The sequence below is a fragment of the Hemitrygon akajei genome, chromosome 8 (genome assembly GCF_048418815.1).
Source record: "Hemitrygon akajei chromosome 8, sHemAka1.3, whole genome shotgun sequence".
NCBI lineage: Eukaryota > Metazoa > Chordata > Chondrichthyes > Myliobatiformes > Dasyatidae > Hemitrygon > Hemitrygon akajei.
In genome coordinates this window covers 67,973,665-67,999,453 of record NC_133131.1, presented here as the reverse complement: position 1 = coordinate 67,999,453, position 25,789 = coordinate 67,973,665, and the positions used below count along the sequence as shown (strand labels likewise).

Here is a 25,789-nt window from a genome sequence, read left to right as displayed (position 1 = left end):
AACTTCTGGGGTAATGCCTTCTATAAAAGTTCCAATCAATGAAATGAGATTGGAGGTGTGGGTTGTAGAAGTGTCCTGCCCTATATAAAAAAAGACACACACAGTCAGATTACTGGCAGATTTTGCTCTTCTCAAGAAAGATCTGTTAATGTGCACCATGCCTCGATCAAAACAACTTTGAGAGGACTTTAGAGGAAGAATTTTAGAGACGCGTGAAGCTGGAAAAGGCAACAAAAGCATTTCTAAAGACCGGAGTGTTCATCAGTCCACAATAAGAAAAATTATCTACGAAATTGAGGAAATTCAGTACCGCTGCTACTCTCCCTAGGAAAGACCATACCAACAGCATAACATGCAATTCTGAAGGTGAAAAAAAAACCCAAAGGTAACAGCAAAAAAGACCTGCAGAAATCTCTAGAACTTGCTAAAGTATCTGTTCATGTGTCCACTATAAGAAAACACTTAACAAGAATGGTTTTCATGAAAGGATACCATGAAACAAATGGTTGTTCTCAAAAAAAAATTGCTGCACATCAAGTTTCCAAAAGTCCACCTATATGCTCCACAGGGCTTCTGGGACAGATGAGACAAAAGCTGAACTTTTTGGCAGAAATATACACTGCTATGTTTGGAGGGAAAAAAAGCACTGTAAATCAATACCAAAACCTCATCTCAGTTGTGAAGCATGGTGGAAAGAGCATCATGGTTTGAGGCTGCTTTGCTGCCTCAGGGACTGAATAGTTTGCAATCATTGAGGGAATAATGCGGTATGTCCCCTGAAGCTTAATAGAAGTTGGATGATGCATCAAGACAATGATCCGAAACACAAGAGTTAATCAACAACCAAATTGCTTGAAAAAAAAATCATGCTTTGGAATGGCCAAGTCTGAGTCCAGACTTTAACCCAATTGAGATGCCGTGGTATGACCTGAAGAGGGCTGTTCACGCATGAGATCACAGAAATATTGATGAACTCAAACAGTTTTGCATGAAGGAATGGTCTAAAATTCCCCCTCGCCATTGTGCAAGACTGATCAGTAGCTACAGGAAACATTTGCTGGTGGTTACTGCCGTTAAGGGAGGTTCTACCAGTTATTAAATACAAGGGTTCACACACTTTTTCCAGCCTGGGCTGTGAATGATTAAACAATGTGTTCAATAAAGACATGAAAAGAACAATTTTTTGTGTGTTATTCGTTTAGACAGATTGTGTTTGTCTATTTTTGTGATTAAGATGAAGATCAGACCGCACCGAGTAATTAATGCAGAAAATCAGGTTCACAAACTTTTTCTTGCAACTGTATGTTAATGATCCCAAAGACTAATTTGATGGTTTTGTGACTAAGTATGCAGATGATAACAAAATATAGGTGGAGGGCCAGGTAGTGTTGTGGAAGCAGAGTCTGCAGAATATACTTACATAAATTGTGAAAATAGGCAAATAAATGGCAGATGGAATACAGCTAAGGAAGTCTATAAAGGCATAGACTATTGTCAAAATAGGGAGAGAATTCAGAAAATAAAGGTGTAAACAGATTTGGGAGTCCTAGTGTAGGATTCCCTAAAGGTTAACTCAGTTTGTCAGTAGTAAGGAAGACAAATGCAAGGTGAGCATTCATTTTGAGGACTAGAAGATAAAAGCATGGATGTAATGCTGAGGCTTTATACGACTTATATACTCTTGAGTATTGTGAGCAGTTTTGGATTCCATATCTAAGGAGAGATAGGCTGTCATTAGAAAGGGTCCAGATGAGGTTTGAAAATTATCCTAGGGATGAAAGGGTTAATGTACGAGGAGCATTTTTGTTGGCTCTGGGTCTGTAATCACTGGAGTTTAGAAGGTTTGTGGGGGGGGGGGGGGGGCAGAAGAGCCACAGAAACATACCAGATATTGAAAGATCTAGATTGTAGATGTGAGGAGGATTTCTCTAGTAGTAATGGAGTCTAGGACCAGAATGAAAGGATTAGAACAAATGAGGAACTACTTTAGCCTGAAGGTGGTGAATCTGGAATTTATTGCCACAGACGATTGTGGCAGCCTAGACATTGGGTATACTTGGGTTCCTGATTAGTAACTCTATCAAATCTTACTTGGAGAAAGCAGAAGAATGGGGTTGATAGAGAATAATAAATCTGGCATTGAATGGTGGAGCTAACTCAATGGGGGTAAATGGCTTAATTCTGTTCTTGACTTTTCCATCTAGAATGAAAACAAGTCAAATGGTTTTAGATCATTTTTAACTTTTCTAAAGGAATACAAGAAATAAAAGCAGAAATAGGGCGCTTGTTCCCTTGACATTGCTCTGCCCTTTCAACAAGATCACAGCTGCTCAACTCTATTCTGAGATCTCAGGTAACCTTTCACCACCTTGCTTATCCACCTCACATTGCCTTAAACACATGAAGAACATAGTTCTAAATAATCACAATGCTCAAAATAACTTAAATGGTTGCCCATTTAAGTCAACAATTACTTATAGAGGAAACATCCCAACTACATGCAATCTATCAGACCCTCAAGATCATACACCTGACTAGAGGCTCTGTTGCTTACTCAGAAAATCTGAAACACCAAGATTTTATTTATTCTCTTCAAAAATATGGCTTTACCTGAAAAACCTGGCATTCATGACAAAAGTGATAACATAACTTGATGGTTCACTGTGGCATTTCAGAAAGCTGTTAAAAATCATCCACATTGGAGTGAGACTATATAGAATCAGACCAGGCAAGAACTCTTCTTTTTTCTTAAGAGTAACTATGATCTAACCAGGTTTTAAACTGGCTTAAAACTTGCATTGATACTTCTTTACTGATATCAACTTAAGTTTATACTGTTCTCAAATTGCATTTAAATTCCATCATGGTAAATTTCAGAATGGTTTCTATAGATCAATAGTCCAAACTTTAAAAATTGCCATGCCAATTATGACAATACACACCTAAATCTGTAACTTTGCAAAAGATGTTACATTACCACAACCAGTATGTATTAGAACTGTTAATTTACCAATGGTTTATAGCACTACCAGTTCCTAAATACACATCCAACAGAGACAATGTTTTGTATTCACCAAGAACAAGGTTTGGGAAAATAAATTTGATCCTAGAATCAGATGTATGGTGCTTTGCAAGTTCACTGAACAGCACATCTGACAGATCTTAACTGAGCCTGATAGAGAAAAGAAATGAAGTCAGCTGTACGAAACTTTCAGCTGTCTAGAATTTAGTCGATGCATCTAATGGTGCATTGACCAGTTGATGTGTGGCAGGCTAACAACCATTGATGTCATGAGCCATCTGCTTGGAAATTTAGCAGAACTCAGACAGAAGGCACCACGAGCACATGAAATACAAGGATGGGGCAATCATTAGAGTCAGGGTGAAAGTCAGCTGCAGGTGATAGGACTACAATGTCACTGGGGTTATGGGTCAGGAGTTACATTTTCTACTGTTTGGGACTAGGGTAATAAGAAAAAAAACAGGAGGCAGCAGGCTCAGTGTGAGGAGTATAGATCTATCACATTATCTAGGCAACTGATCAAATAAGTAACTAACTTAGAGGATCTATCCTATTCTGCTTCCCAGCACCAGTTTGAGACCTGTATCGGAAAATTGTCTTATGATTATACAGATGCAGAGTAAACATCATTATATAAATCTGGTTGTCATGTAAAAGCCCATGACGTGTACACTTTTTACACCATGACCAAATTTCTCCCAGCATTGTGAATGCTCTCATTACATGTACATTTGACACAGAAGATACCGGTAGCTTATCTGCACATGCATGATTTACAATGGAAAATGCCCCCATCAAATCTTGAAGTGCATGATTCTCTGAAGAGAACTATACAACTGTGCTGCATTCCCAAAAACAAATTACTTCGTATCACTGCACAACAGGCTTTCTGTATAAATGTTTACTAAAAAGCCTACAACAAAATTAATAAGAGGCTGCTGGCTACTTTTAAGCATTCTCAGCTACAGCTTATAAGAAAATGGAAGGAGTTTGCTCTCACAACCCCTCGAACCAAAAGGTTTAACTTTGAACATTCACTCTAAACAGATCCCACTCCTCATTTTTGTCCCACTACTCAAAAAAATCCTTAGTGTACAACTTATGACAACATAGAATCACTACCTTCAAGTAAACAAAGAACAGATCAATATTTATGCACTCTTTTTGGATAAGACAACATACCACAATTATCAAATTACTTGCTCTACAGCACTTACAGCAAGATAACTGCAAATTTTGATTTTGAAAAGTAAATTGTATAATTTTGATGGAAAGCATAGAAAATTTAGTATCAGTGAGAAAGACTCCGCCTGCCAGATGTGATAGGTCAACTTCTTTCATTTCCAACTTTGTCCAGTCTCCACTTTCCCATACACTCAGCCACTTCAGTTAGTCAACTTGAAAAATCTCCTATTTTATCCAAAAAAAATGTGGCTCCAATACAACTCCTGTACAACTGGCACCATACTAACTTCAAATAATCCAACTTGCTTTGTGCTTGTATCCATCATGCCACCCTGTTTAGGAACAGTTTACTATTTATCTCAATTGCTTCACTCTGATGATTAAGCAACCAGCCTACTTAGAACAGCCTAAATTAACAATTCAGAGGCGAGTTCAAATTCCAACACATCAAGGGTGAGATGAGATTCATGACACTCAATATGATTAAATTTTAATGAAACTAGGATCTTCTATTGTAACTACTAACTTGCAAACCAGAGTTTATTAAAACCTTTCAATTCTTTTGGCAACTTTCCAGCAACATTCATTAATAAATTTCTACCAAATTCACTTAGAATAAAAATATGACTGAACACAGGTTACAATCTTACCTTTGGCTCTTCATTACACCAATGTTATGAAAGGGCTGAGTTTGCTCTATTTTCAGAATTTTGTTCATATGATGCAAATTTCATTTACAATTTTGTTTTTTTTTAAATTATCCATCACCAAATTTAATTGTCTAGGGCCACAAAGAGTTAAAGATGACAGATTTCCTTACCTCAACAGGCATTTAAATAATTTAGTAGATTCATGGTTGTCATTACCAAAACTAAATTTTTATCCACATTTAAGAGAACGAAATGAATAATAAAAAAATTGAGAGCCCTGGAGTACTTTGAAGGGTATGCCTACATAAAGGTTGCAAGAAAAGTTAATAAAATGGTTACAAACGTATTTGGAATTCTTGCTTTTATTAGCCAAGACAGCCAAGAGCAAGCAACATGTGCTCAAGCTCTGCACAAACATTTGTCAGACCACCTCTTGAATGTTGCATTAGGAAAGAAGCTACCAAAATGGGGAGGATATAAATGGAATGTACAAGGATATTACCAGGACTAGAAAGTTCCAGCTACAAGGAACGATTACAAAAACTTGTTTTCTTTTAAACAGAGGGGGTTAAGCAGAAACTTAACTTTAGTATTATAAAATCACATGGGGCCTAAGGAGAGCAATAGAAAAGGCCCATTTTCTTTGGCAGAGAGTTAAAAACCAGGAGATTCAAACACATGCCTGAATCAATGTTCCTGGCCTCTGGATTTATGATCTGGTAACTACTGTAACCTCCAGCTCTTTCCTGTCGCCTCTTAAAATTTAGCTAAAGCTTCTCATTGAAAGTGACAGACTGGAAAACTACCGGTACTTGGACCAAGCTTCTCCCCATCTCCTCAATACAAGTTATCAGTTTTCTCCAGTTAAAACTGTTTTGACAATAATAATTTCCACACTGCTGGTTCTGAAATATTCTCCTCTTCCTTTAGTCAGGATTTCTCCCTCACCTGTGATGACAGGATCAAGGCTGATGTCTGTAATTTTCCACCTTCTCTCTCCCTTGACAAAGGCAAGATTGAGACTACCCCATAGATGTATTTTCTGCACTTGCTACCACACAGCACATTATTTCCACACTAGTTACATTACCACCTTTTCCCCTTCCCTGAAAGACTGTACCTTCCAGAAAATCCTTATTCGCTCTTATTAACAACTTTGTCATTTCTCCATGTCTCATAAATGTAACTACTGCAATAGTTATTAACTTATCCCATTGAATCATCTATTCCCAATTATTGTAATATTTGCAATGTGACAATATCTCCACCTTGAGACCACAGACTGTCCAACTCTTTCAGAGCAGAAGTGCTTACTTGTGGGTTGTTCTTTGATTTCTTCTGCAATTGCTACAATAATTACTTTAAATTCAGCACAAGTCCACACTGATTTATTAAAATGATAATGATTGATTGTAATCCCAGCTGTATCTGTACCTGACTCCCACCAAAGCCAGCAGTTTTCACTAGGTTGCACTGCCTTCAAGAAGATATGTTCCCAACATCTAAATAAGCATAATATCCAACTTGGATTCTATCTGTGATATTCTGCTCTATTTTAAGAAGCTCCCAAATCTAATTTAACCCCAAAGCTAGTTTATTGCTCAAAAATGTTCTAAAACATAGCTTTGGGCTCAAATAAGTTAACAGGCATTCAACGAGCTTTTGAACTTTTACTTAACATACAAAGAAATTAACTAGTGTACTCCAACACTAATTATCAGGTCTGTGTAGTTCTGTAGTAGAGTTTAGTTATCTACAATCAAGTTACTCATAAGTTAGACAATGATTAAAAGTCATATTTTATGATAAGCCAGTTTTCAACTATATTAACCAAATTGCAAAGTTACCAAATACAGTGAATTCCGATTAATTGAGACACATTAGGACCAGTATATTTTGGCCCAATTAAGTGGCTGCTGCAATTAATCAAATTTTCATGGAAATAGTTTAAAGAAGTATTAAAAAAAGACAAACTACTATATAACTGAGTAACAAATTGTGTATTTAAATGAAATACAGAACAAATTAGAATACTATCAATAGCATTACAGCATTATAAAACTGTATTAGATCCCAATAGTTGTTAACAGGGGAATTCATCCAGTGTACGTTGGTGTATTCTTTTGAATGTAAATGAACAATATCAGTGCAGACATTTAGAGTAGATAATGGACTGCCTTCGTACAATGCTATTGACTACTGCATCCTCCATATCTTTATTTTCATTGTAACATTCAAGATGCCTTCACAACTTGAAGTTGTGAAATAGTTTCATTTTCATTCCCAACCGTTTCTGGCATCTCCAAACCTGGATGCTTGAAACCTCAGAGAGCAAAACAGTTCTGGGTCGTCTTACTGCTTATATCTTGCCAACTATCAGTGACAAAAATCACTGCTTTTTTAACACAAGCAAATTATGCTATTTAAAAACTGTTTGCTCCAAGCACGATGTAGTATCTGACAGTCACAAAAGTGCATGCGTCTGATGCTAGTGAGAAGATGTTCGGCAACAGCCTTCTGCAACAATTAAATGGCATAGTATCCCAAATAAACGAAGGGAATCCCAACTATTTTCTTAATTACCGGTAGTTTGTTTTTTTTTTAAAAAAGTTGTTCTTAATAAGCGGCTGCCCCAATTACCCAGAATCTATTGTACATCAAACATACAGCAAAAGCTGGTAAGTAAAGAAATAGGAGGAAAATCAAAATGACTAAGCTTGTGGTGCAGGAAAGGATCTTAGAGATGGTTGGGATCTCTGCAAGCCCAGCGAACTTCATTTCAGAGGGCCGAGACCAACATTCTTCTGCACAGACCTTAAAATGCCAAATGGGTTTGGCAAAGGAAAAATGGACTGCAAAGCATTTCAAAAAGCAGCTGAGCAAAACTGAATGTCAAGGATAGGGAATTAAATCAGGATGAAAAGCAGAGAATGAGATCGGAAAGCAGAGGAGAAAAAGACCCAGAAAAATGTAAGTGTTTGGCAATGCTTATTCATTTGTACTTTAATGCAACCAGTCTAATGATTTAAGGAACTGAATTTAGTGCATGGATAGGCTTGTAGGAATACAGAAATAAGGCAAAAGTTAGGAATGAATGATTGCTCAACATTCCTGGTTAATGTTTTTAAGCAAGACCGAAAATGAGAGAAGGAACAACAATTACGGTAAAAGAAAATAATTACACGTCTGATGAGGAATGACAGACTAGCAAGATCAACAAATTTATTAAAAAGGGCAGTCACATTGTTGGAAGTGTACATTCGGCTATCTAATTCTCAGGATTTAAGAGAAAACATGCAAGACTTTGAAGATGCAGCCATGTGTTGGAGAAAAACATTTTCAAAAATGGATTTAAACAAATAACATGAAAGGGTTGGTCAATAGTGAAAAAGCAATACAAGTTTCATCATTTGACATACTAGAAGCAACAAGACAAATCTAACAGCATGAAAGAGACATGAATTGTTTTTTATGGCAGGTGTTTACTCTTCAAATTGGTTTTTGTCAAGCCACTCCTCAAGCTCATGGCTGCATCAAAGCCAACTTGGATCTTTCTTTTCTTTTTCAATCTTTTTATTAATATCAACATGATAAGATTAATACAGAGTTATTGGGATTACAAAATTTCAAAATTAAAATGAACATTAAAAGGATACACAAGCAATAAGTACAATATAGTTAAGTCTTCCCAAATCATGAATGATACAAATATCATATAAACGAAACAACAAAAAACTACCGTAGATTCCGTACTACAGAGCGCACCTGATTAAAAGCCGCAGGCTCTAATTTTAGAAAGAAAATCAATTTTGTACTTGTACAAGCCGCACCGGATTTTAAGCCGCAGGTGTCCCACGTTGTAATATGAGATATTTACACAGAAAGATATTACACATGAGGATTTTTTAACTTTTAATTAAATCCGTATGGTAACATAAACAAATACATATTGCAAATGCTTTTTTTCGAACCGTGCCTGTAACACGGCTACTGTTAAATATACATACGTATCGGTAACACACAAATTACGTTGCGTATACTTTTTTACTGAACAGTGCACGAACAACATTCCAATATCTCCTAACGACTGGTAAAAAAATATATACTGCAGCCTACCAGGAAAAGTTATTGATCGCCTTTAACTTAAAAGCTGCATCATCGCGCGGGTCTAATGCGCTCGCCCCCTCCTTTCCGTTTATCGCAAACCGGTATTTTCCCCATAAGACGCGGCGAAACCGGATGTGACATCATAGCATCCCGGTATGTAGTACAGAAAACAAATATACTTAAAACACTTCTAACTTTAACTAGAAAATACTAACAAATGAATTACTAAGCGAAAATATTATAAACTAAATAACTGCCATAAAGGCAGCACAATGCTTTTCTTCGAGTGTTTTCCATGTTGATGAGGGTGAGTACAAATGACTGATTTACAATAATTTAATTGTGAAAGTGCGCTTGATTTATCGTACAATTTCACTGGACCTCTGTGAACTACTCATCAATTTTATTGGTCTACTGTTACGAGGCAAAATGTTTTTGGCGGCATGAAAAAAAACCATGCATTAGCCGCACCGTAGTAAAGGCCACAGTGTTCAAAGCTGTTCAAAGTGTGGGAAAAAAGTAGCGGCTTATAATCCGGAATCTACGGTAGGTATATCACGTTGAGGAAAAAAAAGAAAAAAAAGAGAAGAAAAAAATTATTGCCGTAAGAAAAACTAATCTAACAAACTAACCACTAACTAATAAAGAGAATTGGCCAACTTGGATCTTGGTGACAGGGCATGTTTGGACCAGGTGGAAAACGTCCTGGGTTTGGGCAGCCCAGGGGCAACCTGGGGTTTGCTAGCGCCCCATTGGTGTAGTGCTTGTGCTGTTTTGGCATATCAACTTCTGAATCTACGTGTGACCGTTCAAATCTTTTTTTCTTTTTTTTGCTAGTTGTAGTAAAGCCCAGGAGGAGTGAGGTGGGGTTGTCGATCAGATCTCTGCCGGGGCGGGGGGGGGGGGGGGGGGGGGGAGCATGTTGGTGTACCAGTATCGGTGCCATTCAGTGTGTTCATCATAGGAATCTAGGTTTATCACGTTGTAGAAAGATTTTCGAGATTTGAGTCCGGAAGATGGGGGAGCATTTTCAATGAGTTTACGAACTAGAATGTTGTTGAGCATATTTTGGATATGCTTGTAGAATTTTGCTGAAACTGCTCTTCTAAGGATCTCCACTGGTGCTACTCCGCTCATTCTTGGAAGCCAGTGGACAGATGTTAGGACTGCTGAGATTATTCTCATAGCAGTACGGTGTTGTGTTTTGATGATGCTTGTGTGAGCACTTCGCTCCCAGTACTCAGCAACTGAGAAACATAATGCTAAGATAGATGTTCATGGGACTAACTGCTTAGCACCCCATTTGATTCCTGCTATCTTCCTGATCATGGCCATTCTGAAATTTAGTTTCTCTGCAACATTTTGGAAGTGGATCTTGTATGAGAGATTTCAGTCTAGTGTGACTCCCAAGTACTCTGGGTAGTTGTTTGTCATTTAGTTTGATATTAAGTTTAAATTTGGTTAGTCAGTTGTCCAGATGAAATATGGAAGTTACTGTTTGTTGACATTCAGATTTAGATACCACTTTGAGAAGTAGTTGGATAGGGATTTGATATCTTGGGTATCAACACGGTGATGTCACGTGGAGGCTTACATGCTTCAAGAACTAAACCAGGCAATGCCAACTCGGGGCCACCCATGTTGGAATGGCTATGGATGAGATGCCAGATGAAAATTGATTCAACTCGACTCTCAAGCAGACAGACTTGCATTCACCCTCCCAGGCCACACTTTATCATAAATCAAGATCAAGACAATTTTTCAATAAATATGAATAAGGGTATTCATATGGAGAGAAACACGATCAGAAGACAGTAAACTTGGATGAGAGCACCAAAATCATCATCAACGTGAATCCTTTTTGATTAACCAATTCAGGGAATTAACCTTTTGTGCATAACTATGCCAAGAGATTTTTATAAGTCTACATTTTTTTTTAAATGCCACAGGTACAAAAAATCCCAGGTGAATAATGTCTTTATCTCCTCAAAACAATCTGAAAAGACCCTGCTCAGTGGCTTCACTAGTAAATTTACTACCTGGGAAGATAATTAGCCTTACAAACTATACTCAACCTCTGTTTTACATTGATCTGCAGACACCAGACAGAACAATTGTAAGCAGACAACAGTGAATCATTTAACTCTGTTATAGTAGAGAGAACAAAAATCAAAGCACCCAAATATGATTACTATATAACCATCCATAATGCATGGCAGTGCTCAGACAAGGACAGACCCAATTCCATTCCACTCAGCCTCACACTAAATGCCTGCAAGAAAATGAATCTGATGATAGTATATGGTGACATATAGGTACTTTGATAATAAATTTACTTTGAACATGAGGAATGACAAGTTAGACAAGTAGCCCAATGACTACCAATGCCCAAAATCAGATGATGCAAAGCCAAGATGTAAGTTTAGGTGATGAGGGGCAGGATTTCCCATTTTTTAAAATTTCTCTCAAGTATACAGTGGTTGGAAGTATGAGCTTTATAAAGTAGATGGGTGTTTGGACTTCATAAATGGAAGCAAAGAACACAAATACAGGGAAGTAGTATTGATCAGATTTTTTGAAAACTCTCATTAGGCCACAATTGGATTATTGCATTTAATTCTCATCATCACACTTTAGGAAGGATGTGAAGGTCTTTAAGTAGGTGCAAAGAGATTTTCAGGGGTGAGGGATTCAGCAATGAAAAGGGACAGTAAAAGATGGGTCATTTTCCTTGGAGTACAGTAAGGTTGAAAATATTATGACTAGTTTAGGCTACTTCTACACTACACCGGATAAATCCATAACCGAAGCTTTTTCTCTTCGTTTTTACCCTCCGTCCACACTAAAATGGCGTTTTCGTCCCCCGAAACCGTAGCTTTTCAGAAATGCTTTCCAGGGTGGGTATTTTTGAAAACGCTGCTCGGGCAGATCAGTGTGGGTGGGGTAACTGGAGAAATCTGAAAATGCTATCAGACGGCAACGAGACTGAAGCCATAAGAGTTAGAAATGTACTCACCAAATACTTTGACTCATAACTTACTGAATAAATAAGTATACTCACCTTGCCCTGTTTTCTGTCCTTGCTCGTATGAAGGTGGTTTACTTATTTATGCAAGTACTTCTCTGACAATAGATGTCTAACAGCCTGCTGTAACATTGTATGGAAATACAAGATAACACTGATGCACATTTAACAAGGGGCTTTATTAATGCAACAGAGTTAGTCAGTTTTTCAATGTTCGTTGTCAGCCAGGTCAATCTGTCCCGGGTCAATCAACCCTGTCGGTTGCCGCCGTATGCTCCAGTATGTTTTTTTTTAACTTTTGTTCTCCTGCGCCAAAGCCAACAGCTGTCCGTCGTTTTAAGTTTTTCTAGTCTGTAACTACACAAACGCGCACTTTCACAGCGAGATTCGACACCAAACATGTCGCTTGTTTTCGGTAGATGTGTCCTGCGCATGCGCAGTAGAAGGAGATTCGCCGAAATCTCCATTTCAATGTGGGTAGAGATATTTTCAAAAACGCATAGTGTGGACACCTATCGTTTTTCTGCGAAACTGGCGTTTTTAAAATTATCTGGTCTAGTGTGGATGTAGAGTTAGATAGAGCAAACTGAGAGGAGCTGATAATTCAAAAACAAGGGAACACAAAGTGATAGAGTGTGAATGTCGGGAATTGTTTGAAACAGTTAGGATCTGGAACTCATTGTCTGGAAAACTAGTGGAAACATAACTTTCAAGAAGATAAGGGGCAAGTACCCAACAGAATAATTTGAAGGATGTAGGCTAAAAGTTGGAAGTATTTTTCACTGAACTGTCACAGCCTTTCCTGTTTTAATGACTTCCTTTTGTGCGAGAAGGACATTTAGTGGCTTACAAAATTAAATTATAAATTTAAGTTGATAACATAAAAAATAACTATTCTGTTAGGTTACAAAACAAACGGGATTTCCGGCCCAAGTGGGCCCCACTTTTAACGTATTAGCATTCCGATACCCCATTCAGTTCTCAAATCCCCCCCAACCTGTATGTAAAGGATTATGACTCAATCCTTTGAAATGAGAGAACACATTTTTAAACTATCTTAATTAAATCTAAGTTGCATGATCAAAAGGTTTTCTACAGAATCTAGAAGGAAAACTGGAATAACTGACTGAACTATCTAGTTCATTATCCATATACACGGTTCTCAGTGGTAGCATAGATTTAAGCTATTTCAAATTTCATCACTTATTTTTGAGACTGAGTAGATCTCCCAAGGAAACCCGGTGAAGCTGAGGGTATAGAAGCACAACTGTAAAATAAAGTTTCTGATCAGTAGAGAGCAAAAAAAAATTCACTAAAATGGGACTCAGAAAAATAAATCGGATCTATGACCAAAGCAAAAGACCAAATATTTTTGACTCCGTGTCATTCCATAAACCCAACATTTACCAAGCTTTGTACTCCATAAAAAAAGTAAATACAAACGTAGTTTTCTGATTGTTGGTGGATGGAATCATGCTAGGCTGACCTAACCACAATAAGTTACAACAATGTTAATATTGACCCATCAATATAGTTAGTGTACTAAATAGCATTACCTTTACAGATCCTATCTGTATTCCCCTCCCCTGTTTCTCAACACTATCATGCTCCTTGACAATAGTATCCCATGACAACATCAGGTTTTGGTTCTGGCTGTTGACACCTATTTTAATGAAACATTAACTGTTTAATATAGTAGTTAACCAGCTGTGTATTTCTAGCATTTACTGTTTTATTTCTGCCTCACAGTTATAACTATCACTTCCTCCACTATTACGCTATCTGATTCAAAATCTATTCCTGGATGGGCCAGAATTCCTTCAATTATATAATGGAATGACCAGAATGTGGACATTTAATGAGTGCAACACCTCTCACCCATCATCACCATCCCAAACACAAAACACTGTTTCTTCACCAGCTGTACATCTCTTCCTAGTCATCTGTTTTAGGATGAAGTAAACTGGGCATTTCAACTTGGCTATCTGACATCAATTTAACCATGTAATCCCATACCCTCTCTCACCTACATCAGCCTCAAAATATTGCCCATTTCAAACTGTGACTTGACAAGATTTGCTCCTGAAATCCTAGTCCATATTTTAGCACCCAACTATTCCAAAGCTGTCCAAACCAGCCTGCTACCAGCTATCCTCCAGAACACAGTCATCACTCCTGTCGATATCTCTATTCCCACTCAACCACCTATTTATGCAAAATTCTGATATATCTCACCTCAAATTTGAAATCATTACCTGTGTTAAAATCCTTCCATAGCTATGCTATTCATTCAAAGCTACTGTCTCCATAGAGAAATCGCTGGGGATGCTCAACAGGTCAGCTAGTATCAGAGGAAAAAGTTACTCAAAATATCTTGAATCCAAAACATTAATTCTGTTTCTCTTTCCACTGATGCTGCCTGGCAGCTCAGAATCACCAACATTCTGAATATTTTTGTTTTCCAGATTTGCAATGTGATTTTAAGCATTCCGCAAACTATTCCACTATTCCATCACTGCAAATCTTTCCCTTCATTTCAAAGGATAAGTATTAGGAGCACACAATTCACAAAAAAATACACAGCCATAGTCTGTCACCCAACATATAGATATCTTGGTAATCAATGCAAGAAAACACACTACTGCACCAATCAGTAATTGCAGTTTGTTCAAATGTATACCAGATTACTATTTCCAATATGGTTAATTTAAATACAGGTACAGTAATTAGTCTTTCCACCTCCCACCCTCCTCCCATACCGAGTACTTTTCTGACAAATATTCAGCATCCGGTCAAAAAATCTTATCCAATATCCAAATTACAAAACAAAAGCCTCTGGACGCCAAAGATGCCTTTTGTAGTTTTTTTTATTATGATTTATATTGATTGAGGCCTCTATAAGGCCTAGCTGGACGAGAAGCCTAACAACCATTTTTTGAAAACAAAATAAACGATCAAATCCCCTTTAAGAGTAAATTGCAGCAGACAGTTGTATTGACTCTCACCGATCCCGCTCATACTACTGATATTACACAGTCGCTAATTTTCAGTTCATTCACTTGCTCCCACACTTCGGCTGGGAGACAGGCCTTACTTAAAAGGGCTCACACAACCCGTTTCATTGCGCGAAAGCACAGTATTTCAAATGACGGTATAAATTCTCTTCTAAGAGGGAGGAATTGGTTCTCTCCCCCCCCCCCCCAAAATCTGTTTATTGATATTATATTCGTGCGCATATGTGCATTTCAGTGGTATATTAAAAGAGGCGGCAAACCTTGTATCGCTTCACGTAATATTGGATGTCAGCCTTTAAAAATACCCAAGGCATATTTTGATATTGTTAATAACGATAAATATTGCGAATCCACAAGTTTATTATGCAGAAAATGTTCTTTAAATTCGTAGGATGCTTTTTTAGTTACATTTATAGTTATGTCAGTGACCTGTGAGGTCCACGCTAATTACAATAAACCATGGATTATGTTTAAAAAATAAAATTCACAGAATTCAACATTTTATGTTCATTAATCCAACTACAAGTCACCCCTAGTAGTAAACAAACATTATGCATGACTTCTAAGAAACAGAGATGTCTTTCAATGGCCACAGCCATCAAATACAAGCTACTATAAAAGATATATCTTCATAAATGCCCAAATTACCTTGGCGAATCCCCCGAGTGAAGTGACTCTGTTGTATAAAGCACTCAAATCCAACTCTCTCCCTCCGATGATCGGGATCTTTCTAAAGGTTGTCCTAAAAACATTTAAATAAGTCTTAGTTTCACTTATCTTGCAGCAATTGTTTTAAACAGCAGCAAACGTCTTAAAAATATAAACCCGTGTTTTACCCAAAAGTTTGGAACAAAATTAACGTAATGAATTAAAATTAAAAATAAATATTGCTAATTCAGTATCAAAATTGGTCAGATCTTCAAGTCAAATTCAAAGCCAAATTACAAACAAATACATTTTAATAAATGAAAAGTCTGTTTAAAGTTTGATATTCCTCTTATTCTCGGCGATTCAAAAGCCCCCCGCCACTCCCCCTTCAACCTGACAGATAATTACAACTCCACGCTGCGCAGAATTTAAAATTGTAATTCGAATGCTTTTTTTATTAAAAAGAGTTCAAATGAAAATTAATTTCCTTGCCAAGAATCACTGTTGGCAAAAAGGTGGTAACACAAGGCAACAAAGGCTGCCAATACTCAAGCCTCTACGCTCCTCGACCTCCCTCGCCATTTAAAAAAAGTTTAAGGAACATATTTCATTCTTTACAATGAAATAATTCTCATTCCAATCGCCTATGGTGTATGTTCAGACATCGAGTGACAAGGGAAAGCCTTTGAAGGCCGCTGAATAAAAACAACACATTTCGTCCCTCCCCTTGTATTATTTTAGACGGTTAATTCACCCCCTCCATTAAAAGTTGTATTTATTTTCTGGTGAATACATTTGTTTTTACCCTTTACTCCTGTGAAAGTGCCGCAGCTCGTCCAGGAAACTCCTGCCAGTCCTCAAGCCGCCGCTTTTACTCGGAGTTTTGGCCATAATAATCCCTCTCATACACAAGAAAAAAACTCCCCCAAATAAATAATAAAACAACAAAAAAAGGTCGGAGAGGGAACTCCGGAGGTGACTCGGTCCTTATTCTATATATATGTAGGACTGCTGTATGCTCTTTTACAGTTTCTTCTTTTTCATCTCCGGAGAGTCGGGCGCCGGAGCCCGAGCCCGAGCCATCGCCGGCCACGACGGGAATTAAACAAGAGCCAGAGAGGAGGAAGAGCGCTGGGGGAGGGAGGGAGGGAGGGAGACGGCGCAAGGCTTCGGCAGCACCAGAGACCGCTGATGGCAGACTCGCCGGTGCGCAGTGAGGCGGCTCGGCCCGCGCCGTGCGATTCACCGGGGAGGCTATATTTTCCGCCGCTCTCCCTATAACAACCCTGCCAGCCTGTGAAGGGGGAGGGGGAAAGATTTTAATCTCCTTATCACCGTCTCTCGCCTGCTTTTTTTCTCTCAAAGGGCCGGGGGTTTTGACAGGAGCTCGGTTCGTTTCTCTCCATTCGCTCCGATTATTTTTGGTTAAAATTTATGGATGTCAATTTTTTTCGGAAAAAAAATCGAATCCAATTTTAATTTTTTTCTCTATTTTTTTTCCCTCTCTCACTATCTTCCATCACAGACAATGAAGGCCGAGCAATTACCCGCCAGAGGGGGGGTCCTGCAATTCTACCAAACAATCCGCCGCCATGGCTGCCTGCTCGGTCCGAGGCAGGCTGGGAGTTGCAGTCCCTCCGCTCGGGGGAAGCAGGAGGAAGGCTCGGAGTTTGCACTACAAGTCCCGGGGTGCATCGCGGCCGCTTTCCCCGGGTTCTCGGAGCGCTGGTGGCGCCGTTGGAGATGAGGACGCAGGCGCTGGAGCGCGCGTGCGGCCGGTCGGGAGCTGTAGTTCGCGGGGCGAGCTGGAGACGCGGATCGTTAACGGGGGACGGCGGCGGCGGGAGGCGCCGTGCTGTGCTCGCGCTCCGAATCCCAACCGGCACAGAGACGGGGAGGCAGCGACCCGGTGAAGCTTACCCACCAGACACGCAACGCGCACGGCTAAACCGTTCCGTTCAAAACCTCAAAATGGCGATATGCCGCACTTGGTGTTGGGGCTGCGCTAAAGAGATTATTTTTTTGAGGGGGGGGAAACGAAGATTAAGGTTTTATTGCACAGGTCAACTGAGCTCTTGTAGTATCCCTAAATATGCAGACTGATAGTATAGTTGGCACCTACTGTTGTTGGGCTTATAGTAAATATTTGGGCGGTTATTTATAACAAGATAAATTTGGAAGCCTTGCGTACAGATAGTTGTGTTTGTAAACATTGCATATTTTTACAACATTAATTTTTTTCCACTCCTTTAACATGAGAAATATAGAATTACTAGCTTGGAAAGACGGCAAGAAATGCTAGGTCAGGTCAGATGTTTACCGGGTCAGGCAACATCTGTGGAAAGAAAAACATAGCAGACGTTACAGGTTAATGACCCTTCATCAGAACTGGAAAAGTGAGAAAACGTGCACTTGTAGGGAAAGGTGGAAGAGAACAAAAGTGATATCTGATAGGAAACCAAAGTTATTTGTTTTTGATGCCACCTAAGGGAGAGAAGTGAATGCGGTTTAATCATAGCTAATCTGTTTAGAGGAGTACAAAGGAAAGGGCATGGCTGAGAGCAGTTAGATAGAAACGTTATGAAACAACAAACAGTCTGCAAAAGGGACTCATTAGGCAGAGCATCTTCGTGAGGAAAAGAATTGTCAACGTTTCAGGTCAAAACATGGTACAACTCTGGACAAGTCCTGAGTTTTGCAGCAGATTGTTGCTTCAAATTCCAGTATCTGCAGTCTCTTGTGTCTCCAGGAAACAAATATAAATTCAGAAGTAAAGCATAGCAGTAGCTAGAATCCTGACAAATATTGGAAATCCTCAGCAAATTGTGAAACGTTTGAAATTAGAGGAAATTAATTAATGTTACAGATGGGTGACCGTAAATAATTACTGACAGGAAAAACTGGTATCTGAAATTGTTGAGCTCGCTATCGAGTTTAGAGGGTTGCTGTTTGCCTAGGCACAAGATAGGGTGCTATATTTCTTCAGTTTTGCATTGGACTTCAGCAGAATGCTGTGGGAAATCAAAATGGAGAGTGAGATTAAGGATCAAAGTGATAGACTACTGGATAATCATTGTTATACTTGACTGAATGGTGGAGAATCAGAATCTGGTTTATTATTACTAGCATGTCTAAAAATTTGTTGTGTTACAGCACCATAAATTATAATAAGATAGAAGCTGGTCCTAAAGTGTTGAGTGTTTGTCATCAGGCTCCTGTACCTCCTCTCTGATGGTAGTAATGAGATGATCTCATGTCCTGGGCAATGGGAGTTCTTAATGATGAATGTTGCCTTTTGAAGATGTCCTCGGTGGAAGGGAGGCTAGTACCTATGATAGAGTTGGCTGAGTAAACAACCCTCTGCAGCTTTTTCCAATCCTGTACAGTGGGTGCTCAATCCGGATGGTGATGCAACCAGTTAGTATGTTCTCTACAGCACTTACGTCGATATTTACTAAGAGTCTTTGATGACAAACAAGATCTTCCCAAACTCCTAATGAATTGTATTGGGCCTAACATAGGACTTCAGAAATGTCAACACCCAGGAACTTGAAATTACCTACCCTTTCCTCTGCTGATCCTCAATAAGGACTGGTGTGTGTTCCTGCACCTTCCCCTTCCTGAAGTCCGCAGTCAATTTCTTGGTCTTGCTGTTGTTGAGTACAAGATTGCCATTGCGACACCACTCAATCAGTTGATCTGTCTCACTCCTGTACACCACTTTGTCACCATCTGGGATTCTACCATCAGTAGTTGTGTCATCAGTGCATTTCTGGATGGTGTTTGCCTTGTGCCTAGACACAATCATGGGTGTAAAGAGAGTAGAGCAGCGAGCTAAGTGTGCTTCCTTGAGGTTTTGATGTCAAGCAAGGAGTTGTTGTTTCTGATCTGCACAGACTGGTCTCCTGATTCAATTGCAAAAGGAGGTACAGTGGCCCAGGTTTTGAAACATTGTACACTGCAAAGCAGTCAGCCAGTCTGCATTGGTGTCTCCAGCATCCAGGCGACTACATCTGAGAGCGGTACACTGAGTTGAAAGTAGTGCAGGTAGATTGCTGCTTAACGTGGAAGAACTGCTTAGAATCGATAGTGAAGACAAGGGGAATTTTATCTTTGTTCTGGCTGGGAGGTAAGGAGAGCACAGAATAAAGCAGATGCAATTTCAACAGGCCTTATCAAGAACAATGACGAGATGGAGTATAGAGAGGAAGTGGAAGCTGCAGACAAACCATCCAATACATGGTTACTCTGTAGAGAGAGTTAAGTGCACTAAGTTCCTGGGAGTTCACATCACAGGTGACCTCACTTGGTCACTTAATATCACCTCCCTGAACAAGAAGGCACCGCAGTGCCTCCACTTCCTACAAAGATTGAGGCAAGCAAGGCTGCTACCCCCCCACCCCCCACCCCCATCTTAACTGCGTTTTACAGGAGCATTATTGAGAGCATTTTGACAAGTTGCATCTCCATCTGATATGGGAGCAGTCAAGCATCGGACCAGAAGTCCCTACTAAAGGATGTGAGAACAGCTGAGAGGATCGTAGGGGTTTCCCTACCATCCATTGGGGGGAAATTTATCAGAAGCGCTGTGTGCACAGGGCCCTTAGTACTGTTAATAATCCCACCTGTCCATCGGGACATTTATCAGCAGCGCTGTGTACACAGGGCCCTTAGTATTGTTAATAATCCCACCCATCCACCCAGTATTCTCTTTGACTTTCTACCATCAAGCAGGAGACGACGATGCATAAAAACAAGGATGGTCAGGATGAGAAACAGTTTCTTCCCCCAAGATTCTGAACCTCCAGCCGCATCGTCACTGGTTAATCTGTTCCGTACCTTATAATATTTAATGTTAATGCACTTTAGTTTGTTATTTATGTGCGATTCATCTGTAGATTTTATTCTTACCTTCACAAGTTAGCATGTATTATGTGTTTTACACCCTGGTTTGAAGAATTGTCTTGCCTCTATATACGTTATATTCATGTAGGTAGTTACATGACAATAAACTTCACTTGTTCACTTGTGTTGGAGGGGAAAATACTGTTCAGGAAAATGAAAGACCTTTCAGAAGTACTGTTGCAGAAAATATCATCAGAAGTATGTGATAGAATCTGGGTGAATGGACTGAAGTCTGTCAGAAGCAAGATGGGAATCAAAATAGCTGTGTGAGACTGGCCTTGTCAGCAAAAATATCAATTACCACCTCTTGATATGGAAGGTTGAGAAAGAGAAGGAGAGAGTCAGATATTTAGCTTACGAAGGTGAGAGTAGAGTGAATATTGGCAGCAAAAGTAATGGGCAAGTTTTGAATTCTGTATGAATGCAGGGAGCTGGGCCAGTACAGTCATTAAAAAATACTGGAAAAAGTAAAGTTAATATGTGTATGCATCTATGTATGTTTTGTGTGTCTTTTATATAAAAATAATTGTTCCAAAGTATATTTTAAATGGAAATTAGTACAATAGTTATATTTATGATAATCCAGGTTCATTTTGTTAAGCCTTGCAGTAGATATAATTTGGATTTTCAAAAAGAGTTCACAAGAAATGACTAGATAGTATGGAAGGTAATACATTAATATAGATAAAGGATTAATAAGCAGGAAGTATTTTCAGATTTATATGCTGTATATTAATAAATAAGAGGGGGGGGAAAGTGACCAATTTTTAGCACAAAAGTAAGTTACACAGAGACCACAAACAGTACAGAGAGTTACTGATGAATGGATGGGCAAAAACTGGCAAATGAATTATAATGTCGGAAAATGTAAGGTTCATGTAGCAAAGACGACTAAATGTTTATTATTTAGATGGCAAAAGCTGGAGCACAGCAGGATTTGGGTGTTCTCGGAGATGAACAGAAAGCTAGCATACAGGTGGAGCAAGTAATAAGGAAAGATAATGGAATATTGCCCCTTTAATTCAAGGATGGAGTATAGAAGTAGGAAACTCTTACAACTGCTATACAATTCAGTAATGGTACATGTACAAAGCAGAGAGCAGTTTTTGGCCCCTTATTTCAGGGAAGATATATTGACATTGGAGTCAGTTAAAAGAAGATGGAAAGATTGTCATATGAGGAAAGATTGTAGGTTGGGTCTTTACTCATTGGAGTTGGAAAGAGGGGTAATATATTGAAACTAAGGTTTATTGAGGGCTTGACAATATTTCCTCTTATAGGCGACTCTCAGACCAAAGTGGATTTGAGGAAAGTTGCATCAACCATAATCTTGTTCAACAGAGAACCAGGTTCATGGACCAGAAGGCCTATTCCAGTTACTACTATTTTTATGGTCTTAATTATTTGGAAGTTATCTGTACAATGTGCAGAACTGGTAATAAGCTCTGTGCTGTACAAGGTAAAGGGGGACAACATGTAAAAGTTGTGCATTTGCTGATGCTAAACTTTGAAGCAACTTTTAGATAAATCAGATATACAGATCATATATAGAATACTGGCCACTTACCTAATTAAACACCCAATTGGGATATCATCTGTTAAACAACTTTGTCCAGATAGTGATAAAGTGGCTGTGCATTGCCTTCCCAAAATTCTGTATCTCATCAAGGCTAATTGTTGTTCAGAGATATAAAATGGGCACTCAATCATGACTATTTGTATTTATATAACCAAATGAAAGTAAGAGTTTTAATAAATTATTTGTCATTGGATAACAAATTATGCAGCATTTTCAGATTTAAGCAAGTACCCTGGCACTTTTATTACATACAGAATTGCTTTATGAAGCATTCATCCTTTTAATCAATATTGTCAAATTAACTGATCATTCATTTCCTTGCTGTTTGCAAGGTATATGATTTGGTCGGTGATCCAATTGGGAACTCTCCCATTCATGGACATAACTCTAAATAAAATTCAGTTGAGAGATCACGATAAAGAGGGTTGCGACTGTGAGAAAGAAATGGCAAAGTAACCCATTTATAAATCGGTAATCAGATTCAACCCCCAACCTTTTGTTCTCATGAATGAGTATTACAACCAGTGATATTAATGAATTTAACTGAAGTTTTATTTGCAAATAACATGCTATTTTTGTCACAGTAGAGCCCAAGAAAAAGGAAAAATTGTAAAACATGAAAAACTGAAAATTCAAAAACTGAAATGTCAGCAGTGAAAGGTATTTATCTCTCTTTGCTCAGTACCCAGTTGAACCATCTCTCGCAGTTATTACAGCTAGTAGTCTTTTTGGATGAGTCTCTATTGGCTTTGCACAATGTTCTGGAGCAAGATTTGCCCATTCCTCCTTGCAAAATTTCTTAAGCTGTGCCAGGATAGTTAGGGAGCAACAGTGGATAGCAATCTTGAGGTCTTGCTAGAGGTGTTCAATTGGATTAACATCAGGACTCCCAGTCACTCAAGAACATCAATTTTCGTCGTTTATGGTTGCTCTGGCAGTGTGTTATGGGTTGTTGTCCTGCTGAAAGACACACTTCCTGGCAAAGACTAGCAGGATTTTATCCAGGATCTCTATATTTTGCAGCATTCATCTTTCCATGGATCCTGACCAGATTTTCAGTCCCTGCTACTGATAACAATCCCCTCAGTATGATGCTAACTCCGTCATACTTCACAATAGGGATGGTGTTAGCTGGCTGATGCGCAGTGTTAGATGTATACCACTGGGTGTTGAGGCCAAGAAGTTCCACTTTAGTCTCAGCTGACCACAATACCTTCTTCCACATTTTTACAGTATAAGTGACACTTCGCAAAGTCGTCATAGCAAGGGTATGCTCTTTTTAAAGCTTTTCATAGCTAATGTACTTTAAAATAAATGTCAATTTGACCTACGTTGTCAAACATTTAAATACCTCTGGCACATTCAGAGAGGCAGTTCACAATTCTCTATCAATGTGGTTACGGATGAACAATAAATTCTGCCTGAATTTGAGATTTTTTTGTAAATGAGTCAACTTGTGTATGCTAATCTTAATTCAAGTTTTTTTTGGTATAGAGATGCTTACACAAGAAAGACTACTTCCTTGCCATTCTTCTATAAATACCCTTTTTGGGTAAGGCCTTGGAGATTGTGGAGCCATGAACTTCATCTCCAGTGGCAGCCACTGACTTCTGGAGCTCACTCAGACTGATTGTTAGCATCACAGTAATCTCTCATACAAGTGTCATTCTTCTCCACCGACTAAGTTTAGAGGGGTGACCTGATGTAGACAGTGTAGCTGTGGTTTCGTATTTTTTCTCTTTTTCATGACGGATTACACTGAACTGCTTTAAAGTGGTCTTGTACCTTTCCCTATATTTGTGTCTTATTATCATGCTCTTTTGTCTTTATTTTGGTTTTGGTCTGTTGGCCCTTTTAGAGAGAGGGGATATTTATTCAGGTGATCCTTCAATTTTCTACATCAACAAATTGGGTGAGTTGGTAAGGTAATACACAATATTGCACCTAAGAAAAGTTAATATAGTAACTACAAAGGGATGAATACTTTATCAGCCTCACAATTTAGGTTTTTAAAATTTTAGTAAATTGTTGACAGGTTTTGGAATTTTTCTTTTGATTTGACATGATGCACAATGTTTTGTAGATTAGCTCAAAGAAAGCCTACTATAATATATTTTAAATTTAGAAAATGAGACAGTAAATAATGATGGGGGATGAATACTTTTTCAAGGCACTATTATCACTGTGAAATTTATTGTTTTGTGGCAGTACAGTGCAAAGACAGAAAATTACAATTATAAAATAAATAAATATTGCCAAAATTAAGGAATAGTAAGATTCGTGGACTGTTTGAAAATGTGATGGTGAAAGGGAAGAAGCTGTTCCTCAATTCTTGAGTGTGAGTCTTCACGTTTCTGTACCTCATCCCTCATCTAGGCTGTTTTTATAAATATTGAAAGGAGTTTACAGAAAACCTGCAATTCAAACAAATATGAATGCTAGGTAATTTTTAGGAAGAAATTGGGAAATTTCTTCTGTCAGAGCAGATAAGTGAAACATTTTTCACCTAATTCAGCCAAAAACTAACTGAACAGTATATATATTTTCTTAGAAGATACCACCCATGCTTGTTTAGCTAATGTACTTTAAAATAAATGTCAATTTGATCTATCTTTTCAAACATTTAAGTACTTCTGGCACATTCAGAGAGGCAGTTCACAATTCTCTGTCAGTGTGGTTACAGATGAACAATAAATACTGCCTGAATTTGAGATTTTTTTTGTAAATGAGTCAACTTGTGTATGCTAATCTTAATTCAAGATTTTTTTTGGTATAGAGATGCTTACATAAAAGTCCCAGTGGACAGAATCCATTGCTTTAATTGCTCTTCTTTTAATCTTTGCCTATTGTGCTGGTTTTGATTATAGCATTCCACTGTTAATTCTGGGCCTTGTAATAATATAATTAACTGTTAAAAGTAATTTTAAAGTATTCCTTCCCCCAATGTGAAACAACATTTTGCTACAAATAGAGAGAACCTGACTAGTTAATGGGGAATGCTTCATTTGTATATTGATTACAGTATTTTGTACTGTACATACTTGTGAAATAACTGCACTTCAAACCAACATTGTGTTGAAAAATATTTTACAGTTCAGACAAATGTCAATTGTTTAATTAGTGTATGCTTGCAAGAAACAAATAACTTGTGACCATTGTGTAATTTTTCCTTGCAGCATATGTATCTTGTATGCTAATTAATAAATTTAATAACTCTGAACTTTCCAGTGTGGCGGAAGGTAACAAAGTTCACCTTTTATTTGTAGTAATTCTTGTGCTGTCTTTAGAAATGTTATGCCCATCCATACTAGAGGTTTTCTTTAAACTGTGTGAAATCTGCTGCATGACATGAAAGGGTTTGGGTTTTGCTGACTGTCACAGTATGTGCATTCATTAGTTTGGTAATGGATTTGATTAAGCAAGGTTCTAAAACTTTAAGTGTTATTCAATTCTCCGCATATGTGCTCTGTCAGAAGGATTATCATTATGGATGTTGGTGGGAGGAGGGACCTTGGCAATTATGTGATGAATCTACTTTGTGAAAAGTAGATTTAAAGGATTAACAGTAGTCATGAAAGATGGCATTGACTGGGATCAACAATTACATATACATGAAACTTATTTCTGATGAAAATGACAACTGTTAAATTGCAA

The 25,789-nt window shown here is 38.3% G+C and overlaps 1 protein-coding gene across 2 annotated transcripts in view; it reads right to left on the bottom strand.

Annotated features, from left to right (window-relative positions):
- The window catches only part of LOC140731954 (AT-rich interactive domain-containing protein 2-like), a 322,272-nt gene extending 305,504 nt beyond the window's left edge, over positions 1-16,768 (bottom strand). For both annotated transcript variants that reach the window (XM_073053964.1, XM_073053965.1), the window contains exons 1-2: positions 16,457-16,768; positions 15,652-15,745 (exon numbers count right to left, since the gene is read on the bottom strand). In XM_073053964.1, the coding sequence (XP_072910065.1) occupies positions 15,652-15,745; positions 16,457-16,557 (195 nt within the window). In that variant the 5' untranslated portion in view covers positions 16,558-16,768. The remainder of the gene's footprint in view (positions 1-15,651; positions 15,746-16,456) is intronic.
- Between the last annotated feature and the right edge of the window lie 9,021 nt (positions 16,769-25,789).